The 24834-nt window shown below is 37.8% G+C and overlaps 1 protein-coding gene across 6 annotated transcripts in view; it reads left to right on the plus strand.

Moving 5' to 3' along the window:
- The window catches only part of LOC106074945 (short transient receptor potential channel 4-like), a 276179-nt gene that overhangs the window by 221355 nt on the left and 29990 nt on the right, over positions 1-24834 (plus strand). For all 6 annotated transcript variants that reach the window (XM_056037379.1, XM_056037382.1, XM_056037384.1 and 3 more), the window contains one exon: positions 7268-7780. In XM_056037379.1, the coding sequence (XP_055893354.1) occupies positions 7268-7780 (513 nt within the window). The remainder of the gene's footprint in view (positions 1-7267; positions 7781-24834) is intronic.

Genomic DNA, 24834 nt, shown 5'->3' on the forward strand with positions numbered 1-24834 from the left:
TGGTGATGACTATTGCAGGTGCAGACTGTAGTACTAAAGCTGAAATCCAGGTAACATAAACAATGGCGTAGTTTGGAGAGATGATGCTGTTGACGATGTCTGGCCAATGTGTTTGTTGTGAAAAGACGAAAGTGGTAACATTTCGGGGAATGTCTGTTGTTGTCATAACATCTACAGGGTCGGAAAGTGGATCTCAAATTAAGTCTTTCAGAAACAGAAGAAAGTGTCAATCGAACTTTTGACCTCATTCTTTGCTCATTCTTTCTCATAAAAAAAATACAGTAGCCTATATGGATTTAACTAGAAATAAAACTACAAGGTACATTACTTTATTTGATAAAACAATAAAAAAGTAAATTACATGTTAGCTTTTATTAAAAAATGACAAATAAAAATGAAGTCTACACCCATACTTTGAGCGTGATGGTTCAGGATAGGTAACTCTAGGAGTTATCAAATGTTTGTTCTTGATGTTCCCCATGTAAATACTGAACTGATGGCTTCATTGCAGGCCGAGCCCTAGATCTATAAACCACTGACAGTGGATATCAGGTACACGTTTATTTCACCAATAGGATATATAGGGAAAACATGAGTACTTTAACTGTGGAGACTATAGTTTGACTTGAATATCATCCTATGGTTCTACCTGGTATGTGCTTAGCGTTATTATTTTATTTGCAAAATACATTTTTGAGCACTGTTTTCAATATTCATTCTTATGGATCACCAGTGACTTTGATCTTATATGTATTTAGATTATAGCATGACTTGAAGTATGGGAGGTTTACAAAGGACATGGAATAAGGTTTACGGAGGACATGAAATAAGGTTTACAGAAGACATGGAATAAGGTTTACAGAGGACTTGAAATAAGGTTTACAGAGGACATGGAATAAGGTTTTTCAGAGGACATGGAATAAGGTTTACAGAGGACATGAAATACGATTTAAAGTATGGAAGGTTTACGGAGGACGTGAAAAAAGGTTTACGGAGGACATGGAATAAGGTTTACAGAGGACATGGAATAAGTTTTAAGGAGGACATGGAAAAAGGTTTACAGAGGACTTGAAATAAGGTTTACAGAGGACTTGAAATAAGGTTTACAGAGGACTTGAAATAAGGTTTACAGAGAACATGAAATAATGTTTACAGAGGACATGGAATAAGGTTTACAGAGGACATGAAATAATGTTTACAGAGGACATGGAATAAGGTTTACAGAGGACATGAAATAATATTTACAGAGGACATGGAATAAGGTTTACAGAGGACATGAAATAATGTTTACAGAGGACATGGAATAAGGTTTACAGAGGACATGGAATAAGGTTTACAGACATGAAATACGATTTAAAGTAGGAAGGTTTACTGAGGACGTGAAATAAGATTTAAGGTGTGGGAAGTTTTCACTGTGGACATGGAATAAGGTTTACAGAGGTCATGGAATAAGGTTTACAGAGGACATGAAATAAGGTTTACAGAGGACATGGAATAAGGTTTACAGAGGACATGGAATAAGGTTTACAGAGGACATGGAATAAGGTTTACAGAGGACATGAAATACGATTTAAAGTATGGAAGGTTTATGGAGGACGTGAAAAAAGGTTTACGGAGGACATGGAATAAGGTTTACAGAGGACTTGAAATAAGGTTTACAGAGGACTTGAAATAAGGTTTACAGAGGACATGAAATAATGTTTACAGAGGACATGGAATAAGGTTTACAGAGGACATGAAATAATGTTTACAGAGGACATGGAATAAGGTTTACAGAGGACATGAAATAATGTTTACAGAGGACATGGAATAAGGTTTACAGAGGACATGAAATAAGGTTTACAGAGGACATGGAATAAGGTTTACAGAGGACATGAAATAAGGTTTACAGAGGACATGCAATAAGGTTTACAGAGGACATTGAATAAGGTTTACAGAGGACATGGAATAAGGTTTACAGACATGAAATACGATTTAAAGTACGAAGGTTTACTGAGGACGTGAAATAAGATTTAAGGTGTGGGAAGTTTTCACTGTGGACATGGAATAAGGTTTACAGAGGACATGGAATAAGGTTTACAGAGGACATGAAATAAGGTTTACAGAGGTCATGGAATAAGGTTTACAGAGGACATGGAATTAGGTTTACAGAGGACATGGAATAAGGTTTACAGAGGACATGAAATACGATTTAAAGTATGGAAGGTTTACTGAGGACGTGAAATAAGATTTAAGGTGTGGGAAGTTTTCACTGTGGACATGGAATAAGACTGGGATATGGAAAGCTTCCAGGGGAAATAAAAATGGTTTTACTTGTCAATTTGTCTCAGTAAAAAGCTTGCAAACTCCACCGATGACATTTAACACTACCTGAAGATCATTATGGCATGAGTGATATCCCTAGAGCATAGACGTAAATGGTTGAAACATCTTAATACTTGGTGATAAGCGGAATGCTTTGTTTGGTAAGCTGACATATATCCATAATGTCCGAAATACGGTCAGCGGGCTATCTCCTGTCCTTTACGAATTGCTGTCGGCCCTCTCTCAACTTCTGCCTAACAAGCACGACATGGCCTAAATTGTGCCGATGTGCCTAAAATCAAAATGAAATCACTTCTGCCTAAAGTACATAATGACCCCGCAGACGATTGGTTCATATGTGCTAGACGATTTTTGCGGTGTTACTGTAATTATTTAAGTATATGAGGAAACCAAACCTGACTGCAGAACTAGAGAGGAAGATCCTAGCAATGGAATTGAACTGCTACAGAAAGATCCTAGGTATCACATACAAAGACCGCATCACAAATGAAAATATTTGAGACTGGATTAGTTATTTAGCCTATGTGCGTTGTTTGTGTATATCTTCTGATGTGGGGATAAATTTTACAGCACATCTCTCGTCCTCAAACAAAACAACTTGACATCAAAACGAATAAAGTTCAAACAAAATTAAGGGCCTCATTTACCAAAAACAAATGGTCTGATGACCAGTGATAAAACAACGAAAAATACGGTCACGTGATATTCATGTTTGATTTGAATCAGGTCATAAGTCGTATAGAATAGATAGGGAAGCACGTGGCTCAGGTGTGTTTACAATTGGTGAATGAGGTCCATTGTTTGTGATAATGTTGTGATTAAGAGGCAGAGACTTCCATCAATAATTTCAAATTCATTTTTTACAAACCTTGTATCAACTTACTCTGCCTGTCTGTCTATCTGTCTGTCTGTCTGGTAAAAAGTTTAACATGTTTTTTCTCTCAATTCCCATTCTCGGATCAAGTAAAAACTTTGCATAATTATTCATTAAACCTGACAAGACATAATTCAATAAATAAAATTAACCAATTAGTAAATTAATTGTTGGTGGTTAATTATTTTGTTTGATATGGAAATAAGGGGAATAAATGCTAATGTTAATGAGAGATGCGAATGTATATATGGACTTAATCCCTTTTTAAGTTGATATACGTTTTTTCTCCCACTTCCCATTCTCAGATCCAGTTGAAATTTTGCATATTATTCCTAGTCGACGATAATACACGAATCAATGCAGAAATGAACGAATCAGTTTATTATTTAGTACTAATTAATTAATTTTGTTTTATATAGCAGAAATTTAGCTAGGCCCTGTAATTTTCTGATAAATGTCAGTAATTAGCGGTTCTTTCTCTTAATAAGCTTTGTTGTTTTTTTTAAGTATTCTTTTTTCTATTGCTTGTGTCGCTACCAAGAAGGGTCCGTAGCCCAACTTACGGAGGCAAGGATTTTTATTAAACTTAACCAGGAATTGAGAAGCAGTTCGTCGCTACATTTTGTTTTTTGTTTACGATATTTGACCATTGTCCAGCACTATGTGCTATAGTCATTTTTATCAGCAAAAGATTTGGCTCTAGTTAGTATAGAGGTAAATCAAACTTCCGATATGAACAATGGTTTAAGTTGTAAGCGATAAACTTGACTGGAGCGCGTTTTGCCAAACAAATGCTTGAACTTAAGCAACCAAGTTTCTTAAGAGTACACGATAGCGCCACATTTCTCAGATAGAGCTGTCTACCCTGGACATTAAGACGCTAAAACTCTCTGCGGCCAAAGTGATGTTTTTTATGAGGCCCTAGGGTAATCCGTGCAGGTAGCGGATCTGATCGACCATCTGCTATGCGTATGGCTTTTGCAGATTTATTTTAATACACATTTACCCAATATACAGGTAATACATGTGGCACTCCTGGCATAGGACTCAAATAATCAATTAACTTACATACACAAATGTTCGTGCGCTAATACACTCACACAAGCAAACAAGAAAAAAAACACACACACACACACACACATGCATCCGCTAATACACTCACAGATAAGCAAGAAACACATGACCAAAATACCTTCCACAGGTTTGTGATGTCAGAAATAGACATTTTAAAATCCCTGCTGGTTTATTTCTTTCAATCATTTTCCTTAAGCCGCTTGTATACTAGACGGTGTGGTGGTGGCTTAAACATTGGGGGGGATGTAGGCGTGCCGTATCTAGATAGTCTTAATGTTCAATTATTTCGTTTCAAATTACTGCTTTGTGATTGGTTCATCTCTTGTGGCTGTGCGACTAAATCACAGTCTAGTCTGAAGTAGACCAGTGTCTCCAAGGCGGTGTTCAATGGTTTCAAAGCTCCACTTTACTGTCACTGTGTAATCTAAAAGCTCCAATAGTCCTTCTTCGCATCTTCCGTACTTTTTTTTCCCTTACCGTCAGAACCATGTAGTGTGCACATAACCTTAGTAATAAGACAACAGACTATCAGAAACGATTTTATCCATAAATCTTTTTTTCTTTGATCTTATTATCTAGAATGATGGGTTCAGATAAATAATTTATATTTCAAATGAGCATCGCGGTGGCCTCTTGATCAGACAACTCTTCATGCATTTCTTCATTAAAAAGGGAAATCCTGGTGTCAGCATTTTGCAATAGATGCCATTCTATGTATAAATGATTTGTTTCTTTAGTGCAAGATGATTAGATAAGAGGCGATAGTGTAAGAGGCGATAGTGTAAGAGGCGATAGTATACAATGATGTTTTACATTTTTGTACAAAGCTTACATTTATTCACTCTGGCTGGCGGTCGGGCGGGCGGGCGGGATTATTTTCCATGTATTTTCTCCCACCTCCCATTCTCGGATCAAGTTGAAAGTTATTCATTATTGACAATAAGATATGAATCAATCAAAAAATTAACCGATTTTTTTATTAATTAGTGGTAATTAATTAATTTAATTTTATACAGAAATTAATCTTAACGTATTAAACACTTAGCAGTAAATGTGCAGTTCTTTTCCTTACATAAGGTTGGTTTTAAAAAAGTAATTTTTCAAAAAGATTTTGTTTGTTTGTGTTCCTTTTACAGCTAGACCTAGCGTTCGCTAAAACAACTTTTTAGTTGGATGGTTTTTAAATCTATTGCTTTGAAGGGACAGTTGCCATGGCTACAGTGTAAAATTTTAAAAAATTTCTTATCTAACCAAGCTTTTTTTTTTTCGTCTAGAATCTTCAGCGATACGTTTGTGGTATGGAATATCAACTTTTTGATCCCAAAGTTCTTTTACATACATGGTGTATTCTTGTCATTAGTTGAATTCTACTTCCCATAGCATCATGGATTATGTACAGACTATGACTGTGTGGAAACGATTCTTATTTACGCACGCTTGGCATAATACAGCCATCTTCCGTTGTCCATTTCTCATAGCAACATTGCAGAGTAAGCCTTCATCAAATTTTATCCTTAAGAGGGGGGGGGGGAGAACAAGTATTCACGGGTCACTTCGGATGGCTGCCTGGTCGTGCGGTTTGCTCGCTTGACTGTCGTTTGGATTTATCGATACTCCGCTCCATCCCCCTTCGTCCTTCAACTCTGAATGAACATCCTAACCCAAACTTTTTACAAACACTAATTAGCAGCGTTGGACTTAAACATTGTGACCAAGATATTATGAAAAAGAACAACTAATCTACTATGTATATTCAACAGTCACTAAATAGCAGGGCCGGATTTCGCGGGGCCAAGTTAGGGTAGTGAAGCGGATAATAAGTGAAATTTAAGAGTTTGTATTAGAAAATAAATTCGTCTACGCATTTTATTCATTCTTTACTACGTACAGAATTACTTTACGAGCCATGCGTGTAGCAAAGTCATACAGTATATCATAATAACTCTGTTTCTACATAGATCACGCTCAATAGCAAGAGTTAACAAATGTTTTAATCTATCTTTCAGAATTGTTTACCTCAAGTAATTCTTCATTAGTTTGAGGCCCGAGAAGCTTCTTTCACCAGATTACACAATTACGGCTAATGCATAATGCCGTTTCTATTTATCGCGCGTAGGATTGGCGTTTTCCATATTGAATGACACCTCAAAATGTCAATTTTTGTCTATATATTCCTTATATTTTAAGGACTTTTTCGTATATTTTGTAATTTCAGGAGATTTCTAGGAGCTCCTGGTAAATCGACAGGAGGGCGCGGGAAATCTGTTTTAAGTTATAATATGGTTTAATTTAATAATCTATACACCTAGAATTAGCGCGGCCCTATAAAAGTGCGGGACCTATGAAAGTGCGGGGCCCAATATGGTCGCATAGGTTGCAGTGGCCTAAGGCCGGCCCTGCAAAATAGCGGCGTATGCTTCGCCGCCGGTCGACTAGTACTATATATATACACAATCACCACAAGTCCCCTTTATAGGTCGACGTCTGGGTCTTAGTGATAACAAGCCTGAAAAATGGGACGAGACTATATAAACGATAGATACTATACAATATTCGATGTTCAGAAGCCCTCCACTGGCAGAGTGGTTACCGTGTTGGCTTGAGAAGCCTGAAAAGGTTTCAGCCATGAGTTCGAATTCACGTCGTTCCCCTTTGTTTATTTTTATAAATGCTTTTTATTAGTCTAGATTCTCTAGATCTATTAAAAATTTAATTTCATGACTGATCCAAACTAATTTATACAAGTACGCTTAATATAAGTTTTGTTTTAACAAAAAAAAAAAAAAATTTTTTTACGTTACTTTCCAGTGACTTTGTTTTTGGTTCAATCCTCATTGCTCTCTATTGTGTCTTCTTTTTGTTTTCAGTTCAATCCTCATTGCTCTCTATTGTGTCTTCTTTTTGTTTTCAGTTCAATCCTCATTGCTCTCTATTGTGTCTTCTTTTTGTTTTCAGTTCAATCCTCATTGCTCTCAATTGTGTCTTCTTTTCCAGCCTCTAACGACGACAGTACCTTCCAGTTCTTTCACACCAGACATCACTCCTATCATTCTCGCCGGACACAGGGACAATTATGAAATTATCAAAATCTTGCTGGACAGGGGCTATCGTATCCCTAAGCCCCACAACGCCCGATGCAGCTGCAAAGACTGCATCACGGGAAGCCAGGAAGACTCCCTCAGACACTCTCGCTCCCGGATTAACGCTTACAAGGCTCTCGCTAGCCCGTCGCTCATTTGCCTGTCCAGCAAAGACCCCATTTTGACCTCTTTCGAGCTCAGCTGCGAGCTGAAACAGCTTAGCAAGCTGGAGAACGAGTTCAAAGCGGATTACGAGAAGCTGGCAGTGAAGTGTCAGGAGTTCGCCGTGGACCTTCTGGAGCAGACAAGGGGCTCGAGAGAGCTGGCCATTATTCTGAACCACGACAACACCACAACGGATGAGCAGAATTGTGACAAAGTTCGTCTTTCCCGGCTCAAGTTGGCTATCAAATATAAACAAAAGAAAGTAAGTCTTACTTAATTACTAACCACTCGAATTTGAAAATATTTATCCTAATATGTCGACTGAATTTAAATGTCAACATTAACGTTTGTACAATCTTACGTTTACATTTATTTTGAATTGTAACCCATTTTATCACATTTAACACATTTTTTTAAAGTCAAAGCTGGTGTTATTCGTGTAATCCTTTATCATCATCATCTTTCCTTTGCTTCCTCATGGAACACATCGCCGTACCCTCCAGGGTCTCTAGCTAGTTTTTTTAATGGCTTCCCAGCTCTTTCAAGTCCTCTCGGCTTCATCTAGTCCACTGCGTCGCCATGTTCTATTTGGTGTTCCTTTATACCTTGATCCCTGGGGGGTTCTACTCTAAGGCATGTCTAGCTCTGTTGTATGTATCTTTTCTAAAGGTGTGACCAATCCAACTCCACTTCCTCTCTAAGATCTGCATCTCTATATTTTTCTGTCCACTCATCTCCCACAGTTTGGTGTTGTCTACTTTCTCGTACCAGTGTATTTTAATATATTTCTCAGACATCTGTTGATGAAGGTCTGTACTTTTGATGTTGTTGCTTCAGTTATTCTCCATGTTTCAGAACCATACAGTAGTAATCCTTAATGAAATATTAAATGTGTATTAAGTCACTCTTAGACCTCATTACTATACTGTAGTGACGTTTATTGCACTTTATTCCGTAATGACTGAGACATTTTCACGTGATCTATAGGACGACCACTCACACATTTTGGAATAGCTTTTTGTTTGTAAAATAAAGCATCTTTCAAGCTGCTGGTCCTCTGGTCCAATCTCTTTGGTGCACATGTGGTATCGGGATTTGAGCTCAAGCCTCTAGTTAAGTAGCCAAGTGGTTTCTGCCACTCCGACAGTGATTCCATTTTATATGAGTTACAGCTGAATTGAAACAGCTAAGTCTGCTACTTTTAACTATTCTATTGCAATAGTCCTCCTATTGGAACCTTTTTCCAAGTTTGTTACTTCTATTGAAAATGTTGAATTGTACCTGTATTAAAGATAAGCTGTATAAATCAAACCATCTGACCCTTACTTTTGAAAAGTAAAGCACTGAGACGGTACATCTTGAATTTTATAATCATAAAAACACGCGCCTGCTTTTTATTCCTTAAACGCGACCTTTGGTTCCAGTCATAAAGCATGATTGAACTTGATGCATCCTAACTCGTCTAGACTACCTAATGTGCTCTTGTTTGGCGAAGGAAGGAAATGCGAGTTGCTTACCTTGATTAGCTTTTCTTCTGGTCTGGCGCCCAAGTCAAGTACACAATGGAGAATATGGTACAAGGTGAAGGTCGTGGACTGAACTAGAACTCGGGAATATGATAGAGACATGAATTTGCGAGGGGGAATGGATCGGGACTGACATGGGTTTCACTCTAACGCTTAGGAAGAACGAAGTCAACATTGATTGGATCACAGATAAAAAGATTACGTTCAGAGCTAAAATGAGGCGCGGTGGCAGAGCGGTAAAGTGGTCCCGGGTTCGAATCCTGGCAAAGACTGGAATTTTTAATTTCGGGATCTTTGGGCACATCCACTGGCGGATCCAGGGGGGGGGGGCGGTAGGGGCGATCGCCCCCCCCCCCACTCGGCCGACCCCCCCCCCCGGGGGGGGGGGGCGGGCGGACGAACTTTAGTATAGGATTCACACAATTTGTATACGAATTTATTACTTATGTTAAAAATATATACAAATTATTTATATTTCAACCTATTTTTAGATTATTTCGCCCCCCCTCTAGTATGTTGGCCGATTTGGTGGGGTCGGGAGGGGGTGATGGTATCAATCCCGCCCCCCCCTCCTACACTTTCGAGTGGGGGGGGGCGGTCCGATTTATTTGTAGAAATCACAGCTTGCTAACAAAATCAATTAAATATCTATATTATTAAAACTTGTTATTGATATTTTAACCGATCTTTATGTCGTTCCCTGTTTGCCGATTGGTGTGGGGGGGGCGAATACCTCTACTGCCCTTCCCACCTAAACCTTTGAGTGGGGGGGGGCGGTCCGTTTTTATGGAGAAATCATAGTTTGTGAACAAAATTAGTTGAATTAACATATACATTTTATATTATGTCGCTCCCTTTCTGGTATCTTAGCCGATTCGGTGGGGTGAGGGGGGGGGCGATTGCATGTACTGCCCTCCCCACTCTAGCCCTCTGAGTGCTGGGGTGGGCGGTCCTATTTTTGTGTAGAATCATAGTTTGTGAACAAAATTAGTTGAATATCTATATAATATAAACTACGTATTGATATGTGACCCATTGTATATTATGTCGTACAATACTCTAATCTCAAATTGTATCATTAGTAAATTTAAATGAAAAAGGGTTGTACCAGTTTGGAGGGGCGATACATGCAATCACATTACCCCCATCGGAAAAATCAATACTTTTTCTTTTTGTATTATAGTTAAGAAATTACAAAATTTAAAAAAATCTGTCACTAATATAATTTATATACACTATAAATTAAATTCTTATATCGAGTCGCCCCACCCCTATTCTTTAATGCCAAATGCAATATTTAGCAGAAATTATTAAAGAAGCGAAGATTAATCGTTTTCACTCTACCGCCCCTCCCATTTCCAGACAGAGTTTATTTATATAATTTCACATGAATTTATCATAATTATTTTAAGAAAGACTTTCCATTGGAAAAGTTATAATTCAAACGAAATTTTTCAGTATAAAAGTCATGATTGAGATGAGTTCTAAACTCAAATAATGTTTTCATAGTCGCCTTTTCCCAACCTTTACTCAATCTGATATTTTTCTAGTTAAATAAATTTGGGACTATAACTCACAATTTATACTTTAATTTTCTTAAATACTATTTATCGAATAATTTTTTTTTTCGGCGGCGATCCTCAAAGCAAAAAGCTAAATATGTGGGGTATCCTATCTTTTCAAGAAACAAATCAGTTTTATTTGCAATGTATTATGGGCCTATAAATTTATATTAGAATATTTTTCAAGTACAACATTATTCGAAAGGTCCTTTTTTAATAGTATGAATAATAAGCTTTAGGTCAGGAGAATACGTTTCTGCAGTGAAGAATGCAAGAAAACGCTTTTGGCGTAGGGGCTTCGCCCCGAAGTCCTTTGATGAAAATGAAATGTAGGTGTCAGGAGAATGCGTTTCTACAGTGAAGAATGCAAGAAAACCTTTTTTGCGTCGGGGCTTCGCCCCGAAATCCATTGATGAATAATGAGCTGTAGATGTCAGGAGAAAGCGTTTCTGCAGTGAAGACGGCTAAAAAAAACGCTTTTGGCGTCATGGCTTCGACCCGAACTCCATTCATGAATAATGAGTTGTAGATGTCAGGAGAATGCGTTTCTGCAGTGAAGAATGAAAGAAAACGCTTTTGGCGTCGGGGCCTCGCCCCGAAGTCCATTGATGAAAATGAGCTGTAGATGTCAGGAGAATGCGTTTCTGCAGTGAAGAATGCAAGAAAACCTTTTTTGCGTCGGGGCTTCGCCCCGAAGTCCATTGATGAATAATGAGCTGTAGATGTCAGGAGAATGCGATTCTGCAGTGAAGAATGCAAGAAAACCTTTTTTTGCATCGGGGCTTCGCCCCGAAATCCATTGATGAATAATGAGCTGTAGATGTCAGGAGAATGCGTTTCTGCAGTGAAGAATGCAAGAAAACGCTTTTGGCGTCGGGGCCTCGCCCCGAAGTCCATTGATTAAAATGAGCTGTAGATGTCAGGAGAATGCGTTTCTGCAGTAAAGAATGCAAGAAAACCTTTTTTGCGTCGGGGCTTCGCCCCGAAGTCCATTGATGAATAATGAGCTGTAGATGTCAGGAGAATGCGTTTCTGCAGTGAAGAATGCAAAAAAAAAACGCTTTTGGCGTCGGGGCTTCGCCCCGAACTCCATTGATAAATAATGAGCTGTAGATGTCAGGAGAATGCGTTTCTGCAGTGAAGAATGCAAGAAAACGCTTTTGGCGTCGGGGCTTCGCCCCGAATTCCATTGATGAATAATGAGGTGTACTTGTCAGGAGAATACGTTTCCACAGTGAAAAAAGCAAGAAAACACTTTTGTCGTCGGGGCCTTATAGCTCTGCCCCAGTTGTTTTGTTTTTCGCCGAAGGTTGAGAAATGATATATATATATATATATATATATATATATATATATATATATATATATGCACGCGCGCGCTGTACGCACGTTTATGCATAGGGTTAGGGTTTACTGGGCGTTAGGTTTAGGGTTTGGAAAAAAATCGCCCCCCCCCCCACTCCAAAGTTCTGGATCCGCTAGTGGGCACATCTAAGTTTACCCAGCTCTAATGGGTACCTGACATTAGTTGGGAAAAAGTAACGGCAGTTGGTTGTTGTGATGGCCACATGACACCCTCATTAACCGTGGCCCACAGAAACAGATAACCTTTAGTCCTTTACATCATCTGCCCCTTAGATCGCAAGGTCTGAAAGGGAAACTTTTTTTTTATAGCTTAAATGATTTTTGAAAAAAATAAAAGTGAAATAATTGGGAATCTTACATATAACAATTGGAGGCTGAACTGGTGGTCCTGGGTTCAAATCCTGTTGAAGACTGATTTTTAATTTCGGTATCTTTGGGCGCTCTCAGTCCGCCCAGCTCTAATGGGTACCTGACATTAGCTGGGGAAAGTTGTGCTGGCCACATGGCACCCTCGTTAACCGTAGGCCACAGAAAAATGTCTGAAAGGGGAACTTTATTTTTTTACATATAATAAATGATGGTCATACAATTGTTGTGACCAATGGAGTTACTGCATTTCTTGTATTCAACGTAAACGTTCACTACCACAATAGCAATGGGGGGGGGGATGTTTGTGAATTCGAGCGCTCTCTTTAGAAATTAACTCGTGTAAATAGATCTAGACCGATAGATTTTTGTACAGATGTAGCTGGCATCTGCTAGAGTTTGCTCACTGCGCCACAACTTATTGGTTGGATCATTTGATTCATACTACAAGTTGGACTTGGCACATTCCTATTCATGGATTTGTTATTTTTGTAGAGTCCATAGAAATCTATTTGTGTCATTGATTTTGCTTTGAGCCGCCGCGACAACAAAATCAGCTGTTTGCTGACGACTGTACTCTAAATGCTTGCTCTGAAAATGATCTGCAGAGCATCGTCAGTGACTTTTCAAGAGCATGTTCAGACTTCGGCCTAATTATGAACACAAAAAAGACTGAACTCTTATATTTGCCTGCTCCAGGTAAAGCCGACTCGGATCTAGGCATTAAGATAAATGGACAGGAAATAAATGCACCGGACAGATTCACCTCCCTTGGAAGCACACTCTCCAGAAATGGAAAGATCGATAATGAAATCAACTTGCTTATAGTCAAGGTCACTGCATCCTATGGCAGACTGTCTACAAATGTCTGAAATAGTCAAGGTATCACCACAAACACAAAGCTAGGGGTCTATCGAGCTGTCATCCTCATCACATTGCTCTACGCCTCAGAAAACATGCAAAAAAAAAAAAGAACTGAACCACTTAAACATGATGTCTCAGAAAAATAGGGAATGTTAAATGGCAAGATAAATACCAGATACTGAAGTCCTTCGAAGAGCTGGCCTGCAAAGCATCCACAAAATCCTGATGCAGTCCCATCTGCAATGGGTAGGCCACATCTGCAGAATGGAAGACCCCACATCCCTAAACGACTCGTGTATGGCCAATTAAGGGAAGGGAAGCGCTCACGAGGTGGACAAAGAAAACGCTTCAGGGACACCATCAAAGGTTCTCTGAAAGTCTTCAGCATTGACCCTGCTACCTGGAAGACAGAAGCACATGACAGAGCATCATGGCGTCGCACTGCGAAAACTAGCTCACAAATTGCAGAAGACAAGAGAACTGCGCTCTCTCTCTCTCTCTCTCTCTCTCTTTCTCTCTTTCTCTCTCTCTCTGTGTGTATTTAATTGTGTCATAAGGGGACAAATGATCTTCTTCAATGTATTAGCTCAACAGAACTGATCATTGCAACTGGGAATAGAGGTAATAAACTAAATGAAAGAACCAACGTAGAGCCAATAGAACTCTTCGTCATGTTAAAAAATATTTGATTGAACAACGCATATTTGATTGAACAACGCATAGTTGATTGAACAACGCATAGTTGATTGAACAACGCATAGTTGATTGAACAAGTGCATAGTTGATTGAACAATGCATAGTTGATTGAACAACGCATATTTGATTGAACAAGCGCATAGTTGATTGAACAAGCGCATAGTTGATTGAACAACGCATAGTTGATAAAACAAGTACAACGAGACAACTATTTAAGTTGTTTTTTTTCAACCAACCTTTACTTAAGTTCGATTCGATGCCCGAGTCGTATAAAATCACTTTTGACATTTTCCTTCACAACAGATAAACATTGATCCGGCCCCGTATCCAAGCATCAAAGATGGGATAACTCTGACTTTATCAAAGATTAGAATGCCATTACTTCCCCTTTTGTTAAATCATTGCCTTATTTCCATAATGTTAGAGCTATCGTCTCAGATTCCCCCAATAATGCCTTCAAATACATGTACCTGTCAACCTTTTTATCTTTATGTTCATGCATTATGTCTGTATTTATCTTTAAGATAACACTATGGATGTTTTGTTTGGGTTTCCTTAAGTAATTTATAACATTTGACCTGCTAACCGGTCTAAATGACATAGAAAAGAATGTTAGTAAAGTATTTCTTTGCATGGAGTGAATTAGTTGTACTCAGACAATAACTGGTCAGCATTATATTACATTCCAAAACCAGGCATGATGGCCTAGTGGTATATTGCTTAACTTCCAATCCGAGAGGTCTCGAGTTCAAATCCGACGACAGGGATTTTAAACTTCAGATTTCCTAAGACGTCCCTGAACACCTGACATTAGTTAAAGACGATAGAGGCAGGTCGTTGTGCTGCCCACATTACATACTTGTAAGCCGCCAGCCAAAAGAGCTTTACATTATCTGCCCCATGAATTGCACAGTCTGAAAGAGATTACTTTTTACTTACACCAAGAAATTCTTATACAGAACTAATTAATTTCCCACGATTTTTATATATTATTCCGCCGTCCGTCCGTCCCGTTTAGGTCTCGTAAACTAGAAAAGAAATTGAAAATCAGACATCATGATATTTTAGACCTTTGAAAGTTCTGATGCAACGGCTACTTTTTTCTTTTCTGAAAGCGAAAATTTTAATTTTTCAAATCAACTAAGCAAGCAGTTTTTTCATAAGAATACACCATTTTTACATCTATTTACTAATAATAGTAACAAACACGGGAGGCTATTTAGTAAGGTAGATGACCATTTACCATATTTTTAACTCTATTATGCAAATAGTTTATATTTTTTTATACTTTTTTTTTATACAAATGTATTGTTACATTAAATAAGTTATTTCATACCAACTACTACATTAACAAAAAATCATTAATTTTTTAAGAGAAAAAATTTATTTAATATGCATAATTTAAAACAACAATCAATAAGTAGTTATTCGTATTATCGCGTGTCGCGTGTACTACAGCGCGGCGACATACACTAGTGGGACACTAAACCAGAGTAAATATATTTTTTTCTTGAGGCTTTGAATAAGAGATTAACCTTTTACAAAACAATTAGATCAATTAGATAATCATTATATGACATTAGTTAGGCCAGGTTCACATCTAACTTCACATTAACTTTCACCTATCCCTTGGTCTTCTGAACCGTTGGGGCACCACACAAGATCTGTCAGCCTTCTTTCTCCATTCTTCTCTGTCATTTGCTTTTGATAGAATTTCATTCTTATATTCTTTCTGAAAATATTGAAACCTACCTTTTAACCTGCCTGGGTGGACCACTTTGCGGGTCGATTTTGAGTTTGTGTTTCCACACAAACTGTTTTTGTAACCTTGCTAAACTGTGAGATGGTTCACTCTCTTAGAGTTCGGCCAAAAGGTCATTGATACAATGATAGATATATAATCTGATAAATAAAAGGAGAAACTATCGTAAAACAAATAAATCAGTTAGTAGCACACACACACACTAAATTGTCAATAGCAAAAAAAAAAAAAATTCTGCCGGTAGCAAACAGAAAATTCTAGTTCTGTCAGTAGCGAATACAAAATTCTGTCAGTAACAAACAAACATTCTTCAGTGTCAAACAAAAAAATATGTCAGTAACAAACAAGCAAATAAATTCGGTCAGTAACAAACAAACAGCAAGCAATACGAAAAAAATTTTTTTTAAACAAAGCCTATCGAAGTGAGAGAGCCACTAATTACTACCATCAAACATAAAATTACAGGGTTTAGCTATATTTCTGCATTTTAAAAACAAAATTAATTGATTAGTACTAAATGATTAATTGGTTAATTTTTAGACTGAATCGTGTATTATTATCGATCATGAATAATTATGCAAAATTTCAAATTGATTCGACAATCTGAAGTGAGAAAAAAAAAACGTGTCAAAACATAAAAGAGGGACTAAATCCATATATATATATATATATATATATATATATATATATATATATATATATATATATATATATATATATATATATATATATATATATATATATATATATATATATTTTATAATGCATCTAATCATACATTTTAACCAATGACTTAAATTCTGCCAAGTCATATTGGTTTTCCTGGCTGGCTCAGGCAACATATATATATATATATATATATATATATATATATATATATATATATATATATATATATATATATCTGACCCAGGAAACTACAGACAAGTATCACTTACCAGCATCAGCATGTAAAATCCTAGAACACATAATATGTAGCAACATTATAAACCACTTAGAGAAAAACAATGTCCTTACTCCATACCAACGTGTCTCTAAGAAGTATAGATCATGTGAAACACAACTAATAGGACTAATTGATGGTTTTTTTAAAGGTTTAGATGATAGTGAGCAAATAGATGTTATCTTACTAGACTTTTCCAAGGCATTTAACAAAGTTCACCACCATAGTTTGCTTAAAAAATTAAAATATTTTGGCATTGATGGTCCATGGCATCAGTGGATTAAAGATTTTCTAATAGGGAGAGAACAAACTGTAATAATAAATGGCTCTAAATCAACACCGATAACAGTAAACTCAAGTGTACCTCAAGGAACAGTTTTAGGTCCACTACTATTTTAATTTACATAAATGATTTACCAAATTGCATTACCTCAGGAACAAAAGTCAGATTATTCGCAGATGATTGCTTAATATATAGAACAATAAAAACAACACAAGATACAAAAGTTTTACAAAGAGAATTAGATGAATTACAGAAAAATTGTAGCATGTCTTTCCACCCAGAAAAATGTCTGTTATTAAGAGTACCAAAAAAAAAACTAAATCAAATTAATTCCACGTATCTTATTCATGGTAACCAGTAACACAGATTAAAAACGCAAAACACTTAGGTGTTGATGAAACTATCAAAAAATCAAAGAAAGCATTAGGGTTTATTAAAAGAAATTTCTATAAATCAAATAAGAACATAAAACTAAAATGTTATTTAACCTTGGTTAGGCCAATAACAGAATATGCATCCTTTGTTTGGGACCCCTCAACTCAAGAAAACATTAAGAAACTGGAAGACACAAAATAGAGCAGTGAGATTCATAACAAACGATATTCACATAACACCTCTATCACTAAATATTAAAAGCCATCAGGATAGAAGACTTAAAAGTAAAGTAGCGACTATACATAAAACACTGAACCATAATCTTCAAATACAAAACCAAAATTTAATCAAATACTCAGAAAGACACAAAGATAAAGGCACATTCCTCATCCCATATGCTAGGACAAATTTGTACAAATACTCCTTCTACCCTAGCGCTATTAGAGCGTGGAATGGGTTGCCTGAGCTAGCCAGGAAAACCAGTGACTTGGCAGAATTTATGTCATTGGTTAATATGCATGACTAGATGCAAGACGCGTAGTGCGTATTCATCTTCTTTTTTTTTTGAAGAAACGTCTGTATCATATAAGATAAGATTATATGTACAGGTTGTCCTCGGGTTACGACGGTCTCGACTTACGTCGTTTCATGGTTACGACGCTGTTTACGACGGCTCAGTACACTCAGGTACACTAGGGTTGCCAGAGGAGTCATGGATTTCCTTAGGTGTCACAAGCAGATATTGGAGGAGAAGAAGATGGTCTCCTTCCAAAGTAACCTGCAGCAGCACTTTAAGAAGGGAGACAGGCCTGCAACAGAGCCTGCAGCAGAGCCTCCAACAGATCCTGTACTTGTACCCTCTACCTCACCTGCCCCTGTTGACTCACCTGCCCCAGTATCTCCAGCAAGTTCTGTAGCTTCCTCCCAAATAAGCTTGTTCTCTCTTTGGCATTGTTATTTTTGTTTATTACAGTACACTGTTTATTACTGTTACAGCACTTACAGTACTGTATAGTACAGTACAGTATTTCATTATTAAAATTACTTTTCTGCACAATATTTTACTGTTTTTATTGATAATTATGTATTAGATAAGGTGTATGGATAGGCTAAGTGTTTGCAGTACAGTACAGTACTGTTATTATGCTACAGAACTCTGTATGAGTGTATGATCCGACTTACGTCGAAATTCGGTTTACGATGACGCGTAGGAACGGAACACCGTCGTAAGTCGAGGACTACCTGTATGTATAAATAAAAATCTGTCAGTGGCATTAGAAAATCAGTAAAATATCATACAGAAAAGAATTATCACATAATGAACAAAATAAAAATACAGTTTGATTAAGCAAACGATTTATACATTAAAATTATCTGCATCGCATGAGCTGATATTTGGGAATTTTTATTATGACATGGTAAGCCTACTTAAAAGGTGCAAAAACAGTTCTAATAAGGTAATCTAATTATGGCGAGTCCTTACGACATTTATGGTTTCAACGGGTTAAACTGATCTCTACTCTCTTAACAAAACTGTTCTACTCTTGAGAACTTAACAAAATGAAAAGGAAAAAGGGGGAGGGGGGGAGGCGTATAGAAATGTTTTTATGATTTCCGTCAGATTTTCAGCCATAACTTTTGAAGTTTGCTAGAACAAGAACGAAAAGAAATATGTTACAGCACCACACACTTACACACGTACACATACACTCCTAGAGTTCACTCACGGAGTACCTTTCATCTTGATCAACTCTCGTCCAGAGTGAGTGTTTTTGTCATCATGATTACACAAGCATTACCTCCATTTCCAGCAGTCCTCCTCCCCTCCTCCCGTTCTTCCAAACCTTCAGATCGCCGGCACCCTCGCCCCCCTCCGCTACTCCGCTGGAACGTAAGTTCATCAGATCTCCCCCCCCCCAACTCCCCGCCTATAATCAACCCCTTCTAAATATTTGTTCTCATGATCTGCGCACGCGCCTTGACAACAGAAGGGAGTCGAGGTGATGGAGGCAGTCGGGATGAGCAGGAAGGTCAAAAGGTGGTGTGGGGTATGGGGTAGGGGCGTGCGATGTAATGTCTGGGTGCGCCTTGATTCGAACATTGATGAAAGACAGCGTCCTAACCTAAATACTGCGCCTAATCGCTTGTTTTACGCTGGGTTTAAGTGCCATATTTACACTATGAGCCATTCACTCTTCAGAGTTAATATCTGAGATAGGACATACACTGAAGATCTCTTCACGTTATAGTTTGATATAGGAATGTGCGCCACTTTTAAAAGACATCAGGATTGTTCAGCATATACCCTCAACATATACAGTTACATTGTCTGATGTTCAAATCTATCTCCAGTCAAGTTCTTTTAGCAGAACCACTATTGTTTTAAGTATAAAAAAAAATACAGATTAGTCCACCCTAATGAAGGACGACCTTTTCTATCCTCCAGAGTGACTTAGGACTTGGCACTGCATTTCTGTGCCCTCGTATGTGTCTGGTGAAGCCTGTCTTAGCCCAGAATGTTCGGGTACAAACTGGTTATGCTTTTGTAGCTGGAGTCTGTGTTTAATTTTTTTAAAATTTCGATGCCTTTTGTCTGCTATGGCTATTAAGATTTTTGAGTGATTCTCGTGCCAGAGCTTCCAGTGATTTGTTGTTAGCTTTAAGTCTCCCACGAGTCGTATTGAAAGGTCATAAAGATAATCTGTTAGACTCGTTTTTAATGTCAATATGAGATATCCAATCTTTAGCATTGTCTGTTGAAAACATTTATTTAAAATTTTTTTTTTTTTTGAAAGCATACTTTTGTAATATGGCTTTTGAAAAGGCAGCACGGAAAATATTCTCCCAGATACCCCCCCCCCCATCAACTGGTCCACTGAAGTGATTGTACCATAACCAGCTAAGCATGCTATAAGGGTAAAATTTGCCCTAAGCAAAATCAATTAATACAAATATTTCTAATCATATTAATTTATTATTGTTAGTTCAGATCTATTCAAACTTGATTATATGATTGATTCAAAATAATTGATGCAATTTAATTCAATATAAACTTTGTGTTGTTGTTGTTTTTAGATTCTTTATATTTTACATTACTTTGGGTACCCCAATCTGATGTTACCATCTATCTGATTCTGTAGCCAGCAGTTAACGAGGGTTTTGTGTGGCCAGCACAACGACCAACCGCCTATACTTCCCTAACGTAATGTCAGGTACCCATAAGAGTTGGCCGGATTCTGTTGCGTTCTAAAAATTCTGAAGTTCAAAATCCGAGTCTTCAAGTCGAGCCCCTTTAATTCGGATCGAAGTGCTTTATTACCCGCCCACCACAGCGTTCTTTCTTGGAATCGATTGGTATAGATCAGTGGTTTTCAAACCTTTTTGGATTCACTTCCCCACTATTCATATAATCTAGCTTTTAAAAAAAATCCTCCAGCACCCCTTCCCCCAAAGTGGACAAATGCTAGCCACGAAACGAAAGAAGGTAAATAAACAATACCATTTATTTGTAGCACGTGCAGTTGGACACTGATAGAAATGTCAGGCTTTCATTTAGTCAAAGCAATGCGATGGTCTCCCTTCATCCAATCTATCTATGTGTTAACTCTTTTAGTTTCACTACAAAATTCAGTTTCAACCATTTATGTTGATGGGAATGCTCAAAATGACAGTTTTTCTGCAACTTAGTTTTAACATAAGTAACAGAGGTTTAAAAAACTATAAATATGTCATCATTGTTTCAATGTTTGGATGTACTACATCCTAGAAGTGAGTCGACATCTCTTCATTGAGCATTGCTAGGTGAGTAGCCATCTCTTTATTGAGCATTGCTAGGTGAGTAGCCATCTCTTCATTGAGCATTGCTAGGTGAGTAGCCATCTCTTCATTGAGCATTGCTAGGTGAGTAGCCATCTCTTCATTGAGCATTGCTAGGTGAGTAGCCATCTCTTCATTGAGCATTGCTAGGTGAGTAGCCATCTCTTCATTGAGCATTGCTAGGTGAGTCGTCATCTCTTCATTGAGCATTGCTAGGTGAGTAGCCATCTCTTCATTGAGCATTGCTAGGTGAGTAGCCATCTCTTCATTGAGCATTGCTAGGTGAGTAGCCATCTCTTCATTGAGCATTGCTAGGTGAGTAGCCATCTCTTCATTGAGCATTGCTAGGTGAGTAGCCATCTCTTTATTGAGCATTGCTAGGTGAGTAGCCATCTCTTCATTGAGCATTGCTAGGTGAGTAGCCATCTCTTCATTGAGCATTGCTAGGTGAGTAGCCATCTCTTCATTGAGCATTGCTAGGTGAGTCGTCATCTCTTCATTGAGCATTGCTAGGTGAGTAGCCATCGATGTCCTCACGAAGTCATTCATTTGTCAACAATCGAGTTCTAGGAGTGTGAAAATCTTTTTTCTTAAAACATTATAACAAAAAAGAGATTTAATGTTTTTGTTTTTTTAAAAGAGAGAAGATGATTAGCTTTGAATTAATGAAGGTCAATTTCTTTCCTTGTAGTCGCTGGTTCATTTCATTCCTTTGATTTAGAAGTCTCTCATTTCAAAGAAAAATCTTTTTTTGTAACCGTCTTTAAGTCGTCATGCCAACGATAAATCTTCCTATTTCTCAAAAAAATTCCTACATTTTATTATAGAGCTCAACAAAAGGAACAAGAGAATTCCCTTTCAGCAAAACAGCATACAATAAGATTTGGACCTGTTGCTGATTATTTGTTTCATAAAACTGTTGAGAGATGCGCCCATGTTTGGCTTGAGTTTGTATTTCATTTACTGTTTATAATGAGATTTAAGGATGATAGAAATTGTTGGATAAATTTAAAAGCAACAAGATGTTGCTTGTGAATCCCACAGCGAATTACAAACATTTTTTTTCTAGATATTTCTTTTTAAGTTTAGTAATCCTTTATAGCATGAAGTCATTGATGTTTCCCCAATCACTTGGATAAGCTACACAATAAGTTATGATATTTCTTTATTTACAAAACAATTTTGGACTACGAGCAAAGAAAGATAACCTCATTAATAGCATGAATACATATCCAAGTGCCAATGAAGAATTTTAATTATTAACAGGTTTGTTAACTTGAAAAGAAAATTGTGTAGTTTGAATACTCCTTATTATAAGTTTTTTGCTTCACATCACTGGCCGTTTCATTAATCCATCTTTCAGAACCTCATTGGGATCTTAATACATCAATTAAAAAAACTATCTTGTTTATTTATCAAATTATAAATTTGTACGTGCATAAGTCCATGCCCGGACCTCCAGCTGTCGTAGATCTGCCTCTACATGATCAAGCCACCGTACTCGTGGTCTCCCTTTGGGGCGCCCTCCTTTTGTTTTGCCGGTAAACCATCCTTGCTCCTCTGGCATTCCTTTGAGGTGACCTGCCCAACTTCATCTGTTTCTTTTTATTTCCGTCACTATGGGGGGGGGGGGGGGGGGCTCTTCATAGGGCTGCTCAATTTTCTGAGGATTTTTCTTTTCAAAGTACTTATCAGATTTTCTGTGGTTTTTTGTCAGCGTCCAGATTTCGCCTGCATGTATGGACTACAGGCATGATGATGGTTTTGTAAATGGTTTTCTGTTTTTTTTCTTAGATATAAGTTGGCTTTTAAGTATGTGTTGTGTGTTATAGAAAGCTCTGTTGTCTTCCGCTCTAGCTCCATGGCTGGCTTGGGGGGTAAGTCACCTTTGGTAGAAGAGGCATTAGGCGCCGCAAATAACATCCGCCTATTTATTGGAGTTGTCATCTTTATGCAGTGGGTGCCTTCGAACTGCGGCGTGGGGGGGGTTAACGAGGCGGCTGATGATCTAGCACGAGAAGGAGCGCTGGCCGTGCCCACTCTCGTAGCCCCAAGTACGTTTACCCAAGATACGACATCAATCCGAGAGTGGGTATATGACAAGTGGTTGAAATCCTGGGATGGCTCATACAAAGCCCATGGAGTCTGGCAGCATTTGCGTCGCACGGACCGCGACGATCCATGGTGGAGGCTAAAAAGGTCGGAACAATCTATCATTGCGTAGTGTAGAACGGAACACTGCCCTGTTGGGGCTTATTTTGCCCGGTTCCGGCCAAATTTTGATGCCCGTTGCCGATACTGTGGACAGTCGGTGGAAACAGTGACGCATCTCTTGCAATAGTGTCCGCAGCTCCGAGAGCTGCGGGGTAGTTTGTCTGCAGAGTCACTTGACCTGTATGGGTGCTGGAAGGCACTACGCCTAACAGCAGAGTTTCTCGCCAAGGCTCTACGGGAGGACTGATGCTTCCAGCCTTGTCACCTATTGGAGTTCATCTCAGGTTGTCTTTGGTCATTGTCGGAATGTATCCCATGTTTCCTAAATATTTAAACGTTTCGCGTTTAATTTTTAAAACGCGTGGTTATTAATTTTAATTAGTTGTTGTAACCGACACTTATAGGTACATGGAATGTAAGAACCCTGAACCAATGCGGTAAACTGGCCCAACTTAAGTCTAAAAGTAAGTTGTTCTCCTGCCTGATTTTCTCTTGTCAAAAAAATCCACTTAATACTAATACTTATATCTAGAAGGATGCCAGATTTAGGAAGAAAGAAATAAACTACTTCTAAACTAAATTAAATCTCGTTTTCATTCTTTAAAAAAAAGGATTTCATTGTAGGAAAGGTCCATTCGGTGCTGCATTTAGATATTACAAGTAAGCTAACCACGTTTAATGTATTATCGATAAAAATGAGAAAAAAATGTAAAAAAAAAAGAAGTTTCTGGCCCGTCAAAATTCGGATATTTTTCTAAAATTCTTTTGTGGGGTCCCTCTCGTGTGGATGCCCGTGGCAGTAGCCCAGCCCGCTCTGCCTTAAATCCTATGCAATGTATCACGTATCAATAGTGTTTATATCAAGCATCTTTGTTAAACCATATAGTAGTGTGTGTTGGCACAATGATGAAGCTGAACTTACCCGAGTTGTAAGTCTTGTGAGAGAAGAGTGTGTAAAACATCCGGGTACTTCAAAGGCTATTATTTCTTTTATTGTGATTTACCTTTGAGCATAAGTATTGAAGTATTTTTAATATTTGTTAACATTTTTAAAATATTAGTTTTGTCATGTTAATTCTATTATTTGATTTTTATAACATTACAATTCTCCTATGATTCACTTTAGGCATCAGTGTGCGCTCATTGTTACAAGTGTAAACTTCTATCTCAACAATGTGTTTTCTCTCTGAGTACTTGCAAATAGTCTGTACACTTTTATGTGACCAAATGACTTCTTGTTCGCTCGTTGTGAATACAAGTATTTGTTAAGCCAAAGATATTTTATTTCGCTTTCAGGCCTCGTTGCCTAAAACAAGATGTCAGAGCACATCCAATATAAAATAAGATGTCAGAGCAGTCAGAGCACATCCAATATAAAATAAGATGTCAGAGCAGTCAGAGCACATCCAATATAAAATAAGATGTCAGAGCAGTCAGAGCACATCCAATATAAAACAAGATGTCAGAGCAGTCAGAGCACATCCAATATAAAATAAGATGTCAGAGCAGTCAGAGCACATCCTATATAAAATAAGATTGACGCT

This window comes from Biomphalaria glabrata, chromosome 8 (assembly GCF_947242115.1).
Source record: "Biomphalaria glabrata chromosome 8, xgBioGlab47.1, whole genome shotgun sequence".
NCBI classification, from domain to species: Eukaryota; Metazoa; Mollusca; class Gastropoda; family Planorbidae; genus Biomphalaria; species Biomphalaria glabrata.